Source organism: Heterodontus francisci, chromosome 9 (genome assembly GCF_036365525.1).
Source record: "Heterodontus francisci isolate sHetFra1 chromosome 9, sHetFra1.hap1, whole genome shotgun sequence".
In the NCBI taxonomy this organism is placed as follows: Eukaryota; Metazoa; Chordata; class Chondrichthyes; order Heterodontiformes; family Heterodontidae; genus Heterodontus; species Heterodontus francisci.
This window is the reverse complement of record NC_090379.1, coordinates 115408148-115425063: the sequence shown is the minus strand read 5'-3', so window position 1 is coordinate 115425063 and position 16916 is coordinate 115408148. Positions and strand designations below refer to the sequence as shown.

General features: G+C 43.8%; 1 protein-coding gene across 3 annotated transcripts in view; it reads right to left on the bottom strand.

Annotated features, from left to right (window-relative positions):
* stard9 (StAR-related lipid transfer (START) domain containing 9) overlaps positions 1 to 14064 on the bottom strand; it is a 298527-nt gene extending 284463 nt beyond the window's left edge. For 2 of the 3 annotated variants that reach the window (XM_068039742.1, XM_068039743.1), the window contains exons 1-2: positions 13807 to 14064; positions 2549 to 2618 (exon numbers count right to left, since the gene is read on the bottom strand). In XM_068039742.1, the coding sequence (XP_067895843.1) occupies positions 2549 to 2618; positions 13807 to 13853 (117 nt within the window). In that variant the 5' untranslated portion in view covers positions 13854 to 14064. The remainder of the gene's footprint in view (positions 1 to 2548; positions 2619 to 13806) is intronic. The other variant, XM_068039744.1, reaches the window with a different exon arrangement.
* Between the last annotated feature and the right edge of the window lie 2852 nt (positions 14065 to 16916).

The window sequence follows — 16916 nt, the reverse complement described above, 5'->3', positions numbered from 1 at the left end:
GCGAAACATTGCGATTTTTTTTTAAATGTGCCAAATACTGCACCAACAGGACACAAGTTTATTCAAGAATATATAGTAAAAGCTAAAAATTTTCATGAAGGAGCATGGTGTGGGCATATGGCTATGCAAGTAAATAATGCTAAATCAGAATCTTTGGCTTTGTACCTAGACATAGTTGATGTATTGGGCGCAATTCTGGGCACCCTATTACTGGAAGGGTATGAAAGCAATGGAAAAGGTGCAGCGGAGATTCACCAGGATGTTATGAGGGTAAAAGGTTACAGTTATAAACAGAGATGTGGGAGGTGGGAGGTCCTTTTGCTAAAGCCAACAACGTTAAAGGGGTACTCAATAGTGTCTTCAAGGTTACAAAGAGTTATGAAAAAGTAAGATGTAAAAAGTCGATGAGATAGCAAAAAGAGGGGGAAAAATTAAAGGAGGTTCGGAAAAAAAATCCTATGTAAAGAGCATGGTTAGGATGTGGAATCCTCTTCCGATCAGCAATGCTGTATGGAACATACAAACAGAGAAGGTTATTTGGCCCCTTGAGCCTGTTCTGCCACTGAATTAGATCATGGTTGATCTGTATTTTAAATCCATCTACCAACCATAACTCACTATACCATTGTCTAACAAAAATCTATCAACCTCAGTTTTCAAATTTCAATTGGCCCCCAGCGACAACTGGTTTTTGAGGAGAGAGTTCCTGATTTCCGGTGCCCTTTGTGGAATGAAGTGAAGACATCATCCCCGAATGGCCTAGTGCTAATTTTAAGGTTATACCTCCTTGTTCTGGACTCTCCCAAAAGAGCAAATAGCTTCTCTCTAACTATCCTGTCAAATTCTTGAATCATTTTGACACCTCAATTAGATCATCCCTTAATCTTTTACATTCAAAGGAATACAAGCCACCTTTCCTCATATTTAACACTTTTAGACCCGGTATCATTCTGGTGAATCTGCGCTGCACCCCCTCCAAGGCCACAATATCCTTCCTGAGGTGTGCTGCCCAGAACAGAACACAGTTATTCCAGGCGAGGTCTAACCAGAGATCTGTATAGCTGTAACATAACTTCCACATCTTTGCATTCTAGGCCCCGAGATAAACACCGACGTTTCACTCACCTTTTTAGTTTTTTTTGTACCTGTCCATTACATTTTAGTGATTTCTATACTTGAACCACTCACTCTCTCTGCTGATCCATGGTTCCTAGCTTCTCACCATTTAGAAAATACTCTGATCTATCTTTCTTGGGTCCCAATTGGATGACCTCTGACTTTCCTGCATTGAACTCCATCTGCCAGAGTTTTACCCACTCACTTAATCTATCAATGGCACTTTGTAACTTTCTGCTTTCAGCTACACTATTTACTGTGCCACCTAACTTAGATATATGACTATTCCTTCAACCAAGTAATTTATAAATACAGTGAAAAAATGTAGCCCCAATACAGATCCCGGGGAGGACACTAGTCACATCCTGTCAATTTGAGCACATATCCATTATCCATATTGTCTGTCTCCAACCTCCAAACCAATTCCCTCTCCAAGCCAATATGTTGCCTCCAATTCCATGCAGTCTCATTTTGTTAACAGTCTCTTATGTGGAGTGATGCAGAGTCTACAAGTTACTTTAAAAGGGAATTTGATACTTGCTGGAATAGAGAGGTTTTTTTTTAATGTGTAAGGCAAGGGAGCAGGAGAGTGGGATTAAAGCAGGTGGAGAAAAAGATGGGCACAAAACTGTTGGGCTAAATGACCTGTTTCTGTTCATTAATGTCCTACGATTCTTAAGGTGTGGATTAAGAAATTGAGAATTGTTCCCCAAGTCTTTCTTAACCTTTCTCTAATTCTAATGCATAAATCTCTAAGTGGACTTTGAAAAACACTATGGCAAAGCTGATATCTTATGATATAAAAGATGTGATTTCCACACCACAGCTTAAAGTGCATATTTAAAGCTAAGAGCTTTCAGCATTCAATGGGTTAAAGCTCCTACATAATCAAGAATTCTTTCCCGACAAGCTGAGACTTCCTGTTTATACTAACTACTCTCAGCCACTAACAATACTTATGAAAGAAGGCATCAGAGATCATGATATCAGAATTAGAAATGGAGAATAGTTCTCCAGATATTTTTAACAAAGGACATCCTCAAGGACAGAAACTATAAATTCCACCCTAAACTGCCTAAAAAAAATGATCTGTTTACTATCTTTGACAATACTAAATTAGGAAGCAGTTCTAAATGAAAAATTTGCAGGGGAATGAGTCTAATTGGATAACTCTTTCAAAGAGCTAGCACAGGGCTGAATGGCCTCCTGTTTCATAAGATTCTACGATCAGTATCTCAAAAAGAGAGGTCTGCACTTAATTTTTTATGCTTGCATGCAAGCAACTCCTGATCACAAAGGACCTTTTGTAAAAGCAACTGCATTCAAGAAAATAATGTTGAAAATTTTAATATTTAAAGACAAGATCCTCAGTTGATCTGGATTAGGATATAATGCCACTTTGAGGTATCATTCCAAACAGAGGGCCACTTACCTTTATATTTCTGATGCTTGCTATCTTGTCATCCACATGCGCAATTATACTCGATCCTTCCGCATGTTCTCTGGAGGAGAGACACATAAGCAAACATACTTCACAAATGGTATTCCTGGCATCAAAACTGCCTTTATTACATAGAAGGATAAAGCTGACATTGCATTTCAAAATTCAGTCTAACATACTAGATTTCTGTTTTGTCAATTGTAATTTAGCAATTTCTCTGTCAAAATGACATTTTAAATCAATTGCACTGTATAATTTCACAATCACTTATTGAGAAACTCTCCCAAAACATGAAGTTCACAAAAAAAATTAAGTTACGTGAATGTAATCCACCTATCCTCCAACCATCTGATTAAGGTACTGTTCTGGTACAATAACTGGATTATTAAAACCATTTGGAAAGGAGGCAGTAATTCTTGTTTCACATCCATTACTGCTATCATTTTTCTGTGCACATGCAAGAATGAACCATGTTTTAAAAATGCTCATACATGCACAATGCACAACAATTGTTTTCATCTACAATCTACTACTGGCAATAACACAAATAATCTCTAATTCTCTTCAAAGATGTAGTGGAAAATTGGCATCTGGAGAGTTAAATCAGTTTACACCTCAATACCTAACCAAAAGGTCCCGTTATCAAGTCCCAGGATTACCTTAGTTTGGAGGGTTACTTGTGTTTACCACAGTGAATGAAAGGTAGAGATGGATCAAATGGAGAGAAGAAACAGAACCCAAAGTTGTTAGCTAATCAGAGTGCAACACTATCAAGGTATTTCACATCTGCATTGTAAACCCTTGCATCTCCTGACAAAATTAGATGAGAGAAACAGGAGTGGGGGAAAAGGTTCATTTTATTAGATTTTAAAATATCTGTACTTTTCAAATGGGGGTGCTTTAAAAAACAAACAAACTTGCATTTATATCGTGCCTTTCACATCCTCAGGACATCCCAAAATATTTCCCATTAAAATGGATTACTTTTGAAATGCAGCATCTGTTGGACTATAAACAAATGTGGCAGCCAATTTCTGCATAGCAAGATCACTCTAACAGTTATGACCAGATTATCGGTCTTACGGATGTTGGTTGGGGGATAATTATTGGTCAGACCACTGAGAGAACACCCCTGTTCTTCTTCAAATAGTACCATGTTAATTGTCGACCAATTGGATGTTTAATTGTATTCAGCTGGTAGCATTAACTGGGGATTCACTTGTGCTCCCGACTGAAACTGTGTTGGTTGGGATTATTTGGAGATACAAGTTTGCAATGTATACCTCTGTAAATAAAACCTTATATAAGTATTGAAAGACTAGGTTCTAGTTCCATCTATTCCGTGCTGCCTGGCTATCTTAGTTATAATAATCTTTTTGTCCTCGAGAGGACAATCAAGGCTTTTGTTTAATTTCTCATCTGAAAGACGACTATTCTCATGTCCTGAAAGGTGAAAGATGACACCTAAGGTATGGTGGAACATTTAACATAATTCAAGTGATTTATGTTATCCTGATAATTAAGTAGTAGCTAATGACCGTTTTTGGATTATATTAGTTGAACTGATCAGGCTCCCCAGGGCCTGATGGGATCTACCCCAGAATACTGAGGGAGGCAAGGGAAGAAATTGCTGGCGCCTTGACAGAAATCTTTGTATCCTCATTGGCTACAGGTGAGGTCCCAGAGGACTGGAGAATAGCCAATGTTGTTCCTTTGTTTAAGAAGGGTAGCAAGGATAATCCAGGAAATTACAGGCCGGTGAGCCTTATGTCAGTGGTAGGGAAATTATTGGAGAGGATTCTTCGGGACAGGATTTACTACCATTTGGAAACGAATGAACTTATTAGCGAGAGGCAGCATTGTTTTGTGAAGGGGAGGTCGTGTTTTTGAGTTTTTTGAGGAAGTGACAAAGATGATTGATGAAGGAAGGGCAGTGGATGTTGTCTATATGGACTTCAGTAAAGCCTTTGACAAGGTCCCTCATGGCACACGGGATCAGAGGTGAGCTGGCAAGATGGATACAGAACTGGCTCGGTCATAGAAGACAGAGGGTAGTAGTGCTTTTCTGAATGGAGGGCTGTGACTAGTGGTGTTCCTCAGGGATTAGTGCTGGGACCTTTGCTGTTTGTAGTATACATAAATGATTTGGAGGAAAATGTAGCTGGTCTGATTAGTAAGTTTGCCGACGACACAAAGGTTGGTGGAGTTGCGGATAGTGATGAGGATTGTCAGAGGATACAGCAAAATATAGATCGATTGGAGACTTGGGCGGAGAAATGGTAGATGGAGTTTAATCCAGACAAATGTGAGGTAATGCATTTTGGAAGGTCTAATACAGGTGGGAAGTATACAGTAAATGGCAGAACCCTTAGGAGTATTGACAGGCAGAGAGATCTGGGCGTACAGGTCCACAGGTCACTGAACGTGGCAACACAGGTGGATAAGGTAGTCAAGAAGGCATACGGCATGCTTGCCTTCATTGGTCAGGGCATAGAATATAAAAATTGGCAAGTCATGCTGCAGCTGTACAGAACTTTAGTTAGGCCACACTTAGAATATTGCGTGCAATTCCGGTCGCCACACTACCAGAAGGACGTGGAGGCTTTAGAGAGGTTTACCAGGATGTTGCCTGGTCTGGAGGGCATTAGCGATGAGGAGAGGTTGGAAAAACTCGGATTGTTTTCACTGGAACGATGGAGGTGGAGGGGCGACATGATAAGAGGTTTACAAAGTTATGAGCGGCATGGACAGAGTGGATAGTCAGAAGCTTTTTCCCAGGGTGGAAGAGTCAGTTACTTGGGGACATAGGTTTAAGGTGCGAGGGCCAAAGTTTAGAGGGGATGTGCGAGGCAAGTTCTTTACACAAAGGGTGGTGAGTGCCTGGAACTTACTGCCGGGGGAGGTGGTGGAAGCAGGTACGATAGCGACGTTTAAGAGGCATCTTGACAAATACATGAATAGGATGGGAATAGAGGGATATGGTCCCCGGACGTGCAGAAGGTTTTAGTTCAGACAGGCATCAAGATCGGCACAGGCTTGGAGGGCCGAATGGCCTGTTCCTGTGCTGTACTGTTCTCCATTACAGAGTCTACCTTCTGTCTCTGCCAAGCCCATCTACTGCTGTAACCCTCACCCATGCCTTTATCACCTCCAAGTTTAACTATTTAAATGCTTTCTTAGCCTGGCCTCCTATCCTCCATCTTCTGTAAACCTGAGCTCATCTAAATCTCTGCTGCCTGCATCCTATCCTGCAGTAGGTTCTGCTTGCCTATCACCCCTGACCTTGCCGACCTGCATTGGTTTCTGGTACCCTAGAGCCACTGATTTTAAATTCTCATCCTCATGGCCTCACTTCTCCCTATCTGCCACCTCCTCCAGCCCAGCAATGCTCCCAAAATTTTCCATTCTTCAGATCTGGACCTTTAAATCACCCCCTGCCCTTCCCCACTTTCCCGTTAGCTCCACTATTGGCAGCTGGGCCTCAAGCTCTGAAATTTCCTCTCTAAAACTCTCCCCTTTCCTTTTTAAGGCCCTCCTTAAAACCTACCTTTTGGAACATTGTTTTAGTCACCCCTCCTAATCTCTAATCCTCTGTCTCAGAGTCATAACTGCACAGAAGGAGACTATTCAGCCCATTGAGTCCATGCTGGCTCTCTGTAGAGCAATCCAATCAATCCCCTTTCCCTGTATCCCTGTGTTTATTTCCCTCAATTTATATATACACACACACAAATTTTTAAAAATTCTTCCTCACATCTATGGTCCAAACCCTTGAATCTGTGCTCTCTAGGCTTTGTACCATCAGCTAATGGGAACAGTTTTTCCCTATATGCTTTATCTAAACCTGTCATAATCATGTACACCTCTATCAAATCTCTTCTTAATTTCCACTGCTCCAAAGAGAAATGACCCCAGCTTCTCCACTGCTACCTGATTATGCCTCAGACACTTTGGGGGGTTTTTCTATGCTAAAGGTGCTATATTAATGCATATCGTGATTGCAGTTAAATAGAAGTGGCCATGAACTTATCACAATATAATGATCATCTTCCTTTTGCAGATCAATTATACTTGTAATTTAAACTAAATTTAATTTAATTTTTTATTTTAAATCCATACCCAATACCAAACTATTACTGTCGTTAAAGATTAATTATAAAACTTCAAATGTGGGATATTGTCCTGTTTAATAACATTAGTTAAAATAAAATTAATAAGTAAGTTTAATTTCAAAAAAACACAAAGAAAGCAACTAAGAATTAACTGAACTATGATGGTTTAGTCTGCAAAATAAGTACTCCAGAACAGGTGCATCATCAGCAATCGAGGGGACAAAGACACCCGAGGAAAGAACACTCAGGAAAAACTGACACCTTGAACATAACTATATATTTTAATAGGGAGAAACTATCCCTCTCCAGTGGCAGGAGAAGTGGTAACCAGACGGCACCAATATAAGACAATTGGCAAAGAATTAGGGCAGAAATGAGAATTTATTTAAATACAAGAGCTGTCATCTGGAATACAATACCTGAAATTATGGTGGAGGCTGTTGTAATTTTCAAAAGGGAATTGGGTAAATGCTTGAACAAATAAAAATTGCAGGGAAATGGAACTGTTGGGTAGCTCTTTCAAAGAGCCAGCACAGACATGATGGGCCAAATGGCCTCTTTGTGCTTAAGATTCATTTTTTGATGAAAGGAGGCTGCAGGCAACAGAGGATCAAAGCCAACAGGAACAAATCCCAAAAAAGCCCAAGAGAGCCCAAACTCGAGCCACAGCAGAGAGAAGCAAAAACTGAGAAACGAGATGCAGAATCCTCTTAGGCTGTCAACATCCTTTTGACCCAGGCAGAAAGCTGATGCATTCCTGTATTATGCCAAAGGATTGTGATTCAGCAGCTTAGTGTAGTCTACAGTGACAAACTTCCATGAAAGGAAAATGGGGAAAAGAGGAGTTTCCACAGTGTAATAGGATAATCGAAGGTTAACCAACCTGACACTTGAAAAATCAAAAATAGTTTTAGAAATGAACTAAACAGTTTGAGAAGCCAGTTTGTTCACTACTTACTTTGAGTCTTAAACTCAGTATTTTATATCCCAGCAGCAAATGGAAACACAGGATGATGGACAAGTAAAGTATTTTAAGCACAATTTGACTAAATACCCTGCAGTGACACATTTATCAGACAAATTTAAAGAATATTGCAGCTTTAAAAGGGTGGGTCAAGCAAGCATCCTGCAATATTTAGGTTGCAATATGCATTTATTAATCATAACTTGTAAGTTTTAAAAATTGTTTCCTTTGATTCACTTTAATTTTCCATTTAATTCCACACACAATCCAGCAGCAGTATCTTGATGTGAGATTAACAGAGGAGAATTCCAGTGCACCACACCATGGTGTGTGCTCTTGATCTCTGACACAACATCTGTACAAGACAGCAAGCAGCTATGCCATGAGAAGGATGGCAACAGAAAATCAGGTCAGTTTTCTCTCCCAGTACTATCGGCTCAAAAGTGTTCAACACAGCCCCATGCACAGATCAACTTCACCGAATTATTTTGTGCCAAAAAAGCTTGGAGCCAAAGTGTGTGCTTGCAATCAGTATGAAAGCCACCATACATAGACAGTAATGATAGCAAACAGTAGTGGTGGTAATTGGGTGTTAGCTGTGGCTCAGCGGTAGCACTCTTTCCTGAGTCAGTAGGTTATGATTTGAAGACCCACGCCAGAGACTTGAGCACGTAATCCTGGCAGCCACTCCAGTGCGGTGCTGAGGGCATGCTGCACTCAAGTGCCATCTTTGGATGTGACATTAAACCAAGATTCTCTCTGCCCTCTGAAGAAAAAAAAATGACCAAGAGGCAGCACAGACTAAATGATACAATTTTAAATGGGGTGCAGGGAAAGACCAGGGGTTCACATACTAAATCTTTGAAGGTGGCAAAACTAGTTGATAAAGCTGTTAAAAAGGCATTCAGGATCCTCATTTATATATATATATATATATATAAATAGAGGCAAAGTACAAAAGCAAGGAAGTTCTACTCGACCTCTAGAATTCTATGAGCAAAGATTGGATAGGCTGGGGTTGTTCTCCTTGGAACAGAGAAAGCTGACAGGAGATCTGATTGAAATGTACAAAATTTTAAGGGGCCTGGATAGAGTGGACGTGAAGGGTCTATTCACATTAGCAGAGAAGTCAGTGGCGAGGGGGCATAGATTTAAAGTGAATAGTAGAAACATTAGAGGGGAGATGAGGGGAAAATGTTTTCACCCAGAGGGTGGTGATAGTCTGAAACTCACTGCCTAAAAGGGTAGTTGAGGCAGAGACCCTCAACTCATTCAAAAGGAGTCTGGATATGCAATTCAAGTGCTGTAATCTGCAGGGCTACAGACCAAATGCTAGAAGGTGTGATTAGAATAGGCAGATCATTTTTTGGCCGGCACAGACACGATGGGCCAAGTGGCCCCTTTCTGTGCCTTAAACTTTCTATGATTCACTGGCTAGGTCTCGGATAGAATACTGTGTCCAATTCGGAGCACCACACTATCGGAAGGATGTCTCAGGAAGTGTGGAAGAGATTGACTAGAATATCAGTGATGAGAGGTTTGTTATTTGAGACTAGAGAAGCTAGAATTGTTCTCCTTACAGGAGAGAAGGTTTAAGAGAGATTAGGTGAGAAGCTGTTTCCACTGGCAAGAGGGGATTAGTAAACAGGATGCAGATTGAAGATAATTGGCACAAAAAAAAATCGGAGGAAAGGCTATGGGTTCAAGTCCCACTCCAGGACTAGAGCACAAAATTGAGGCTGGCACTCCAGTGCCATACGGAGTGTGTGTTGCAGTGTAGGTAGTGCCATCTTTCAGATGAGACATTAAACCAAGGCCCTGCTTACCCCCTCAGGTGAATGTAAATGATCCAAAAACACTATTTAGATAAGCAGAGGAATTATCTCTGGTGTCCTGGCCAATATTTATCCCTCAATCAACAGCGCAATAACAGATAATCTGATCATTATCGCATTGCTGTTTGAGACCTGGCTGTGTGCTAATTGGCTGCCACTTTTTCTACACTACAATAGTGACTACATTTCAAAAGTACTTCATTGGCTAGAAAGCAGTTTGAGATGCCTGGTGGTTGTGAAAGACTTTTTTTTAAAACTCAGCCAATTATGATCTGGAATGCACCACCAGAAAGGGTGGTGGTAGCAGATTCAATCGTAAACTTTCAAAAGGGAATTGAATATATACTTATAAAGGAAAAATTTGCAGGGCTATGGGGAAAGAGCAAAAGTAGGAATAATTAGTCTATCAGAGCCAGCACAGGCATAATGAGTTGAATGGCCTCCTTCTGCACTGTTTGCAATGGTTCTCTCAGATAAATGTAAAAGATCCCATTGCTCTTTTCAAAGCCGAGCAGTTCTCTGCAGTACTGGACAATACTTATCCCTCAGTTATCTTATCATTGTCAAATTGCTGTTTGAGATCTTGCTGTCAGCAAAATGCCTGCTGCATGTCAAAAGTGACCACACTTCTAAAGTAATTCATTGGCTGTAAAGCCCTTTGGGATGTCACGAGGTTGTGAAAATGCTGTATAAATGCAACATCTTTCTTTCATATTGGCTCTGCAATGTAAACCGGCAGATCTTTAGATTAGATTAGAGATACAGCACTGAAACAGGCCCTTCGGCCCACTGAGTCTGTGCCGAACATCAACCACCCATTTATACTAATCCTACACTAATCCCATATTCCTACCAAACATCCCCACCTGTCCCTATATTTCCCTACCACCTACCTATACTAGTGACAATTTATAATGGCCAATTTACCTATCAACCTGCAAGTCTTTTGGCTTGTGGGAGGAAACCGGAGCACCCGGAGAAAACCCACGCAGACACAGGGAGAACTTGCAAACTCCACACAGGCAGTACCCGGAATCGAACCCGGGTCCCTGGAGCTGTGAGGCTGCGGTGCTAACCACTGCGCCACTGTGCCGCCTCTTAAAAGGCACTTGTATGTTAAGTGAGTGCTGTTTAACAGTCCCCACCCTGTCTGTTAACTGTATTGTAAAGGTGAAGACTTTAACCTCTTTCAACCCACAGGCAGTCTAGGCAATTTTCACTGATCTTGCACCCTGCTGTTGGAACACCTAGTTTATCTGGTGCTCTGTTCAATGCACTGGAATGATTCAATACATCAATAAGCTCACAATGACACCGAGATTAATAATTTCTAACACTATGACTAACTATAATTCAACAATATTCCATTGGTTGTGAAGTACTTTGGGATGTTCTGAGGTTGAGAAAGGCACTAGACAAATCAAAGTCTTTTGTTTGTCTATTGGGAACCATAATAGAAGGCTTTGACATGAACTGGCGTGTTAATTTCCAGGCAACCATTATTTTTGCTCTTGCGAACGGAGGGGAGTAGAGAAATTCAACAAAAATGCTTTATTGTCCTTTGTCACCACTCTCCTATAACCATGAAGCTAATTCATTAAACACCCAGTCTAGCATTTATATTGAAAGTTAAAATAAGGCACAAAGGTCAGTTTCCTATTACTCTTGTGACCCAGACTAGAGTGAAAAGCACCCAGAGTTCAAGAAGCATTTCTGTAGTACCTGTACAGCTCCAAGTCCTGGGTGCTGTGGAAACCACCTTGTTTACACAACACGGCAGGTACTTCAGGAGCTGAACCATCGTAGTAACAACTTTACTTGTACAACTGTTTTCAAGCTGCAACTGTAAATATGATGTGCAAGGTACGTGCTGACCAGCAAGCCCAAAACTACTTCACTAGCCAAAAAATATAATCACATGGCTAGCGTTTCTCATTGTAAATCTAATTTGGTTACACTCAACAGGATAGAGCTACCTCCAAAGGCACTCAGAAGTCAGTGGGCACTGCAAATTGCTTCTGAGCAATTCCATCTTTTCAATAAAAGCAAAAATACTGTGGAAGCTGGAAATCTTCTCTCTCCACAGACGCTGCCAGACCTGCTGTGTATTTTTCCAGCACTTGGTTTCTAATTCCATCTTTTTTAACTTTACTGCACTGTAAGAGATCTCCTGAACAACTTTCATTTCTATAGTGCCTCTAACATCCCAAGGTGCTACACATGATTGTAATCAGTCAAATACTGATTCCAAACCACATAAAGAGATAATAACATGATAGTGACCAAAAGATTGGTCTGTGAGCGAGAGCCAGGAGAGGATTGGAACAGTCAAGTCTGGAGCTTTTAAAAAAAGCATGAATATGGCTTTCTTAATGAGTTTCTACCACTGTTTGAGGAAAGGAGAACTTAGAGCTCCAGTAAGTAGTGCAAAAAGAAATTTTACTTGCATTTTAATTCCAGTTCATAAATGTTGGTTTACAGTAGTTCTAAATATAAATTTGATACATAAGTTAGTGCAGAGAACTATTTACAACTAGGTATAAGCATTTACTATTTATCTTCTACATTAAGGGCATCATAAACTACCCTAATACATAAAATGTAATTTTCAGTAATTTGCAACAGGACTAGACTGCCATTGCTAGATTTTCCAGCTGGTTTTTCATGAAAATTTTCTGCAGCTCTCATTACTTCCCAAACAAACCAAACTCTGTTTAGATCTGTTTGACAGAATAACATACACTGGATTATTGTAATACATTTTTCCAGACATTCAGTACTTCAATCACATTGGAAGGTGATGTGCTGATTCTTTTGCTGTCATATCCATGATAGCAATATAATCATTTGCCTTTACCATATTTTTAAGCAATATTTATACAAGAAATCCATATGGCCAGTTACAAATAAATCCACAGTAACATGAAAAGAGCAATGTCAGAAAAACATGGGTGGGGCCTGAAGTCTTTGCTAATGAGTGAAAGCAAAAAATTAGAAAGCAGACAATTTGCATTTATACAGTGCCTTTAACAAAGTAAAACAACACAAGGTGCTTCACATGTACGTTATCAGAGAACAGGTGATACCGAAGCAAAGAAAGCAGTATTAGGACAGGTGACCAAAAGCTTGGTCAAATAGGTAGGTTTTAAGGAGTGTCTTAAAGAGAGCAGTAGAACAAGCATTTTTTTTTAAATCAATTTAGTTTTCGCGAAACTTAGCAGGAATTATGGCCCCTTTATAACTAAGATGAGATATGTTTAAGCCGCCTCCTTTACAGACAGTTTCAGGTAAAGACAGCACTTAGCCACCTATCTGCAATATCTCTGAACTGCAATCTCCACTAACTTCCAGTTCAATCTCTGAACCAAAAGGTGCAGATTTCAATACCAGAAGTTTATTCTGTGCAAAGTTCTACAGGAAGTCTGAGCGCAAAACATTTGTTAAACGTTGCTGAAAGATATTTAGATGGAGCTCACATTAAGTTATCCAATATTATAACCATTAATTGTTCAAGCTTTGCTCCAATGTGAAGATATGTGTTTTTCAAAATCAATTTTATATAAAACTAAAATCACAATTCTGAAAGTATACAACTTTGCTTGTTGCTGAGCAAAATGTGAGGAAAAAGTGCACAAAATACATCAACAGCTGAAATATTTCCTGCAGCGATGGTGACATGCTATGTACAGTGCATGAAACATTGCAACGTTTAGCTGATAGAGCACTAAGTTCTGGCAAGGGCCGGGTAAAGCCATAACTTAACTTTCCCTCTGTAAATTGTGAGGACAGATGCTGACCAAATATGCTGTAACCTAATTTGGAAGCACACGTCTTTTTAAAAGACAGCCATTGCAGATGGTCTCTGATTTTCAGTCCTTCCCCCTTTCCATTCCCACCCACAAAGCCACAAACTGAAGTTACATATTCAGATTATTTAAGAGTACAACAGAAAGTCAGTTAGTTCATTAGCATCTGCCACCAGTCAGAGACTAACCCAAGTCTGAATAAGACCTGGGTGAAGCAATCCAACTGCCTGCTGTGCAGCACTTTGGCAGATCTCAGTCCAGTCTGAGAAACGCACAGTTCCAACATGATGATCAATGAGCATTTTAAGAGTTATTTTCGACACCCCCCGGGTTCAGGCTGTCCAATGCCTGGATCCAAGTTTCATTACTTTGACAAATACCGGTTGCTCGCGGTCTTAATTCCTGTACCTTCCAACTGTTCACTCCAGCTCCTTCCCCTCACTCCACCCCTCCTCCTCCATCCCTATCCTACCCCTACCTCTCCCTTCCCCCATCCCTCCCTCCATCCATCCCGACCACCACCTCCCCTCACCTTTTGCTCAACGGTCGGACCCTCACGGCCACTTTCACATTCGCCATTAGTGATGGAGGGGCGGGGGGGCGGCCTCGGGGTTTAATTGCCTCCGCAGCCCTCAGGACTTGGTGTCATTTTCCGCGGATATCACCGGGCCTCGCTCCCCCTCGCCCCGAGTTTGCGATCTGTCCGGGAAGAGCTGGCTCCTCAAGCCGCAGCCACATCCACTCCCATCCCGCCGTTAGTGACCGGGAAACCTCTCCCCTCCCCGGTCCGCATTCCGCAGGGGGCGGGGCACAACCGCTGTCAATCACCGCGAGTGGGCGGGGCAGAGAGAGTGTGTGGGAGTCAGGGAGAGTGTGGGAGTCAGGGAGAGTGTGGGAGTCAGGGAGAGTGAGCCTGTGGGGGGGAGAGAGAGTGAGGGAGAGTGAGCCTGTAGGGGAGAGAGAGAGCGAGGGAGTCAGGGAGAGTGTGGGAGTCAGGGAGAGTGAGCCTGTGGGGGGGAGAGAGAGTGAGGGAGAGTGAGCCTGTAGGGGAGAGAGAGAGAGCGAGGGAGTCAGGGAGAGTGTGGGAGTCAGGGAGAGTGAGCCTGTGGGGGAGAGAGAGAGCGAGGGAGTCAGGGAGAGTGTGGGAGTCAGGGAGAGTGTGGGAGTCAGGGAGAGTGAGCCTGTGGGGGAGAGAGAGTGAGGGAGAGTCAGGGAGAGTGTGGGAGTCAGGGAGAGTGTGGGAGTGAGGGAGTGAGGCTGTGGGGGAGGGAGAGTGAGGGAGTCAGGGAGAGTGAGGGAGTCAGGGAGAGTGAGCCTGTGGGGGAGAGAGTGAGAGAGCGAGGGAGTCAGGGAGAGTGTGGGAGTGAGGGAGAGTGAGCCTGTGGGGGAGAGAGAGTGAGGGAGTCAGGGAGAGTGAGGGAGTCAGGGAGAGTGAGCCTGTGGGGGAGAGAGTGAGAGAGCGAGGGAGTCAGGGAGAGTGTGGGAGTCAGGGAGAGTGAGGGAGTCAGGGAGAGTGAGGGAGTGAGGGAGAGTGAGCCTGTGGGGGAGAGAGAGTGAGGGAGTCAGGGAGAGTGAGCCTGTGGGGGAGAGAGAGAGTGAGAGAGCGAGGGAGTCAGGGAGAGTGTGGGAGTGAGGGAGAGTGAGCCTGTGGGGGAGAGAGAGTGAGGGAGTCAGGGAGAGTGAGGGAGTCAGGGAGAGTGAGCCTGTGGGGGAGAGAGTGAGAGAGCGAGGGAGTCAGGGAGAGTGTGGGAGTCAGGGAGTGAGGGAGAGTGAGCCTGTGGGGGAGAGAGAGTGAGAGAGTCAGGGAGAGTGAGCCTGTGGGGGAGAGAGAGAGTGAGAGAGCGAGGGAGTCAGGGAGAGTGTGGGAGTCAGGGAGAGTGAGCCTGTGGGGGAGAGAGAGTGAGGGAATCAGGGAGAGTGAGCCTGTGGGGGAGAGTGAGGGAGTCAGGGAGAGTGTGGGAGTCAGGGAGAGTGTGGGAGTCAGGGAGAGTGTGGGAGTCAGGGAGAGTGAGCCTGTCGGGGAGAGAGAAAGAGAGGGAGTGAGAGAGTGAGGGAGAGTGTGGGAGTCAGGGAGAGTGAAGGAGTCAGGGAGAGTGAGCCTGTGGGTGAGAGAGAAAGAGAGAGAGAGAGAGAGTGAGTGTGGGAGTCAGGGAGAGTGTGGGAGTCAGGGAGAGTGAGCCTGTGGGGGAGAGAGAAAGAGAGAGAGTGAGAGAGTGAGGGAGAGTGTGGGAGTCAGGGAGAGTGAAGGAGTCAGGGAGAGTGAGCCTGTGGGTGAGAGAGAAAGAGAGAGAGAGAGTAAGTGTGGGAGTCAGGGAGAGTGAGCCTGTGGGGGAGAGAGAAAGAGAGAGTGAGGGAGAGTGTGGGAGTCAGGGAGAGTGAGGGAGTCAGGGAGAGCGAGCCTGTGAGAGAGAGAGTGTGTGGGAGTCAGAGAGAGTGTGGGAGTCAGGGAGACTGAGCCTGTGGGAGAGAGAGAGAGAGAGACAGTGTGGGAGTCAGAGAGAGTGAGTCTGTGGGAGAGACAGAGAGTGAGGGATCCAGGGATAGTGAGCCTGTGGGAGAGAGAGAGAGTGAGTGTGGGAGTCAGGGAGAGTGTGGGAGTCAGAGAGAGTGAGCCTGTGGGTGAGAGAGAGAGAGAGAGAGAGAGTGTGGGAGTCAGAGAGAGTGAGCTTGTGGGGGAGAGAGAGAGAGAGAGAGTGAGTCAGTGAGTCAGAGAGTATGAGCCTGAGGGAGAGAGAGTGTGAATGTGGGAGTCAGAGAGAGTGACCTTGTGGGAGAGAGAGAGAGTGTGTCGGAGTCGGAGAGAGAGAGTGTGGGAATCAGAGAGAGTGAACCTGTGGGAGAGAGAGAGAGTGTGGGAGTCAGGGAGAGTGAGTGAGTCAGAAAGAGTGAGCCTGTGGGGGAGAGAGAGAGAGAGAGAGTGAATGAATGTGGGAGTCAGAGAGAGTGAGCCTGTGGGAGAGAGAGTGAGTGAGTGTGGGAGTCAGAGAGAGTGAGCTTGTGGGAGAGAGAGAGAGTGTGAGAGTCAGAGAGAGTGAGCTTGTGGGAGAGGGAGAGAGTGTGTGGGAGTCAGAGAGAGTGAGATTGTGGGAGAGAGAGAGAGAGTGTGGGAGTCAGAGAGAGAGAGAGAGAGAGTGTGTGGGAGTCAGAGAGAGTGAGCTTGTTGGAGAGAGAGAGAGTGAGTGAGTGTGGGAGTCAGAGAGTGAGCCTGTGGGAGAGAGAGAGAGAGTGAGTGAGTGTGGGAGTCAGAGAGTGAGCCTGTGGGAGAGAGAGAGAGAGTGAGTGAGTGTGGGAGTCAGAGAGTGAGCCTGTGGGAGTCAGAGAGAGTGAGCTTGTGGGAGAGAGAGAGTGAGTGAGTGTGGGAGTCAGAGAGAATGAGCCTGTGGGGGAGAGAGAGAGAGTGAGTGAATGTGGGAGTCAGAGAGAATGAGCTTGTGGGAGAGAGTGAGTGAGTGAGTGTGAGAGTCAGAGAGAGTGAGCCTGTGGGAGAGAGAGAGTGAGTGAGTGTGGGAGTCAGAGAGAATGAGCCTGTGGGAGAGAGAGAGAGAGAGAGAGTGAGTGAATGTGGGAGTCAGAGAGAGTGAGTGAGTGTGGGAGTCAGAGAGAGTGAGCCTGTGGGAGTCAGTCAGAGTGTGAGTGAACATG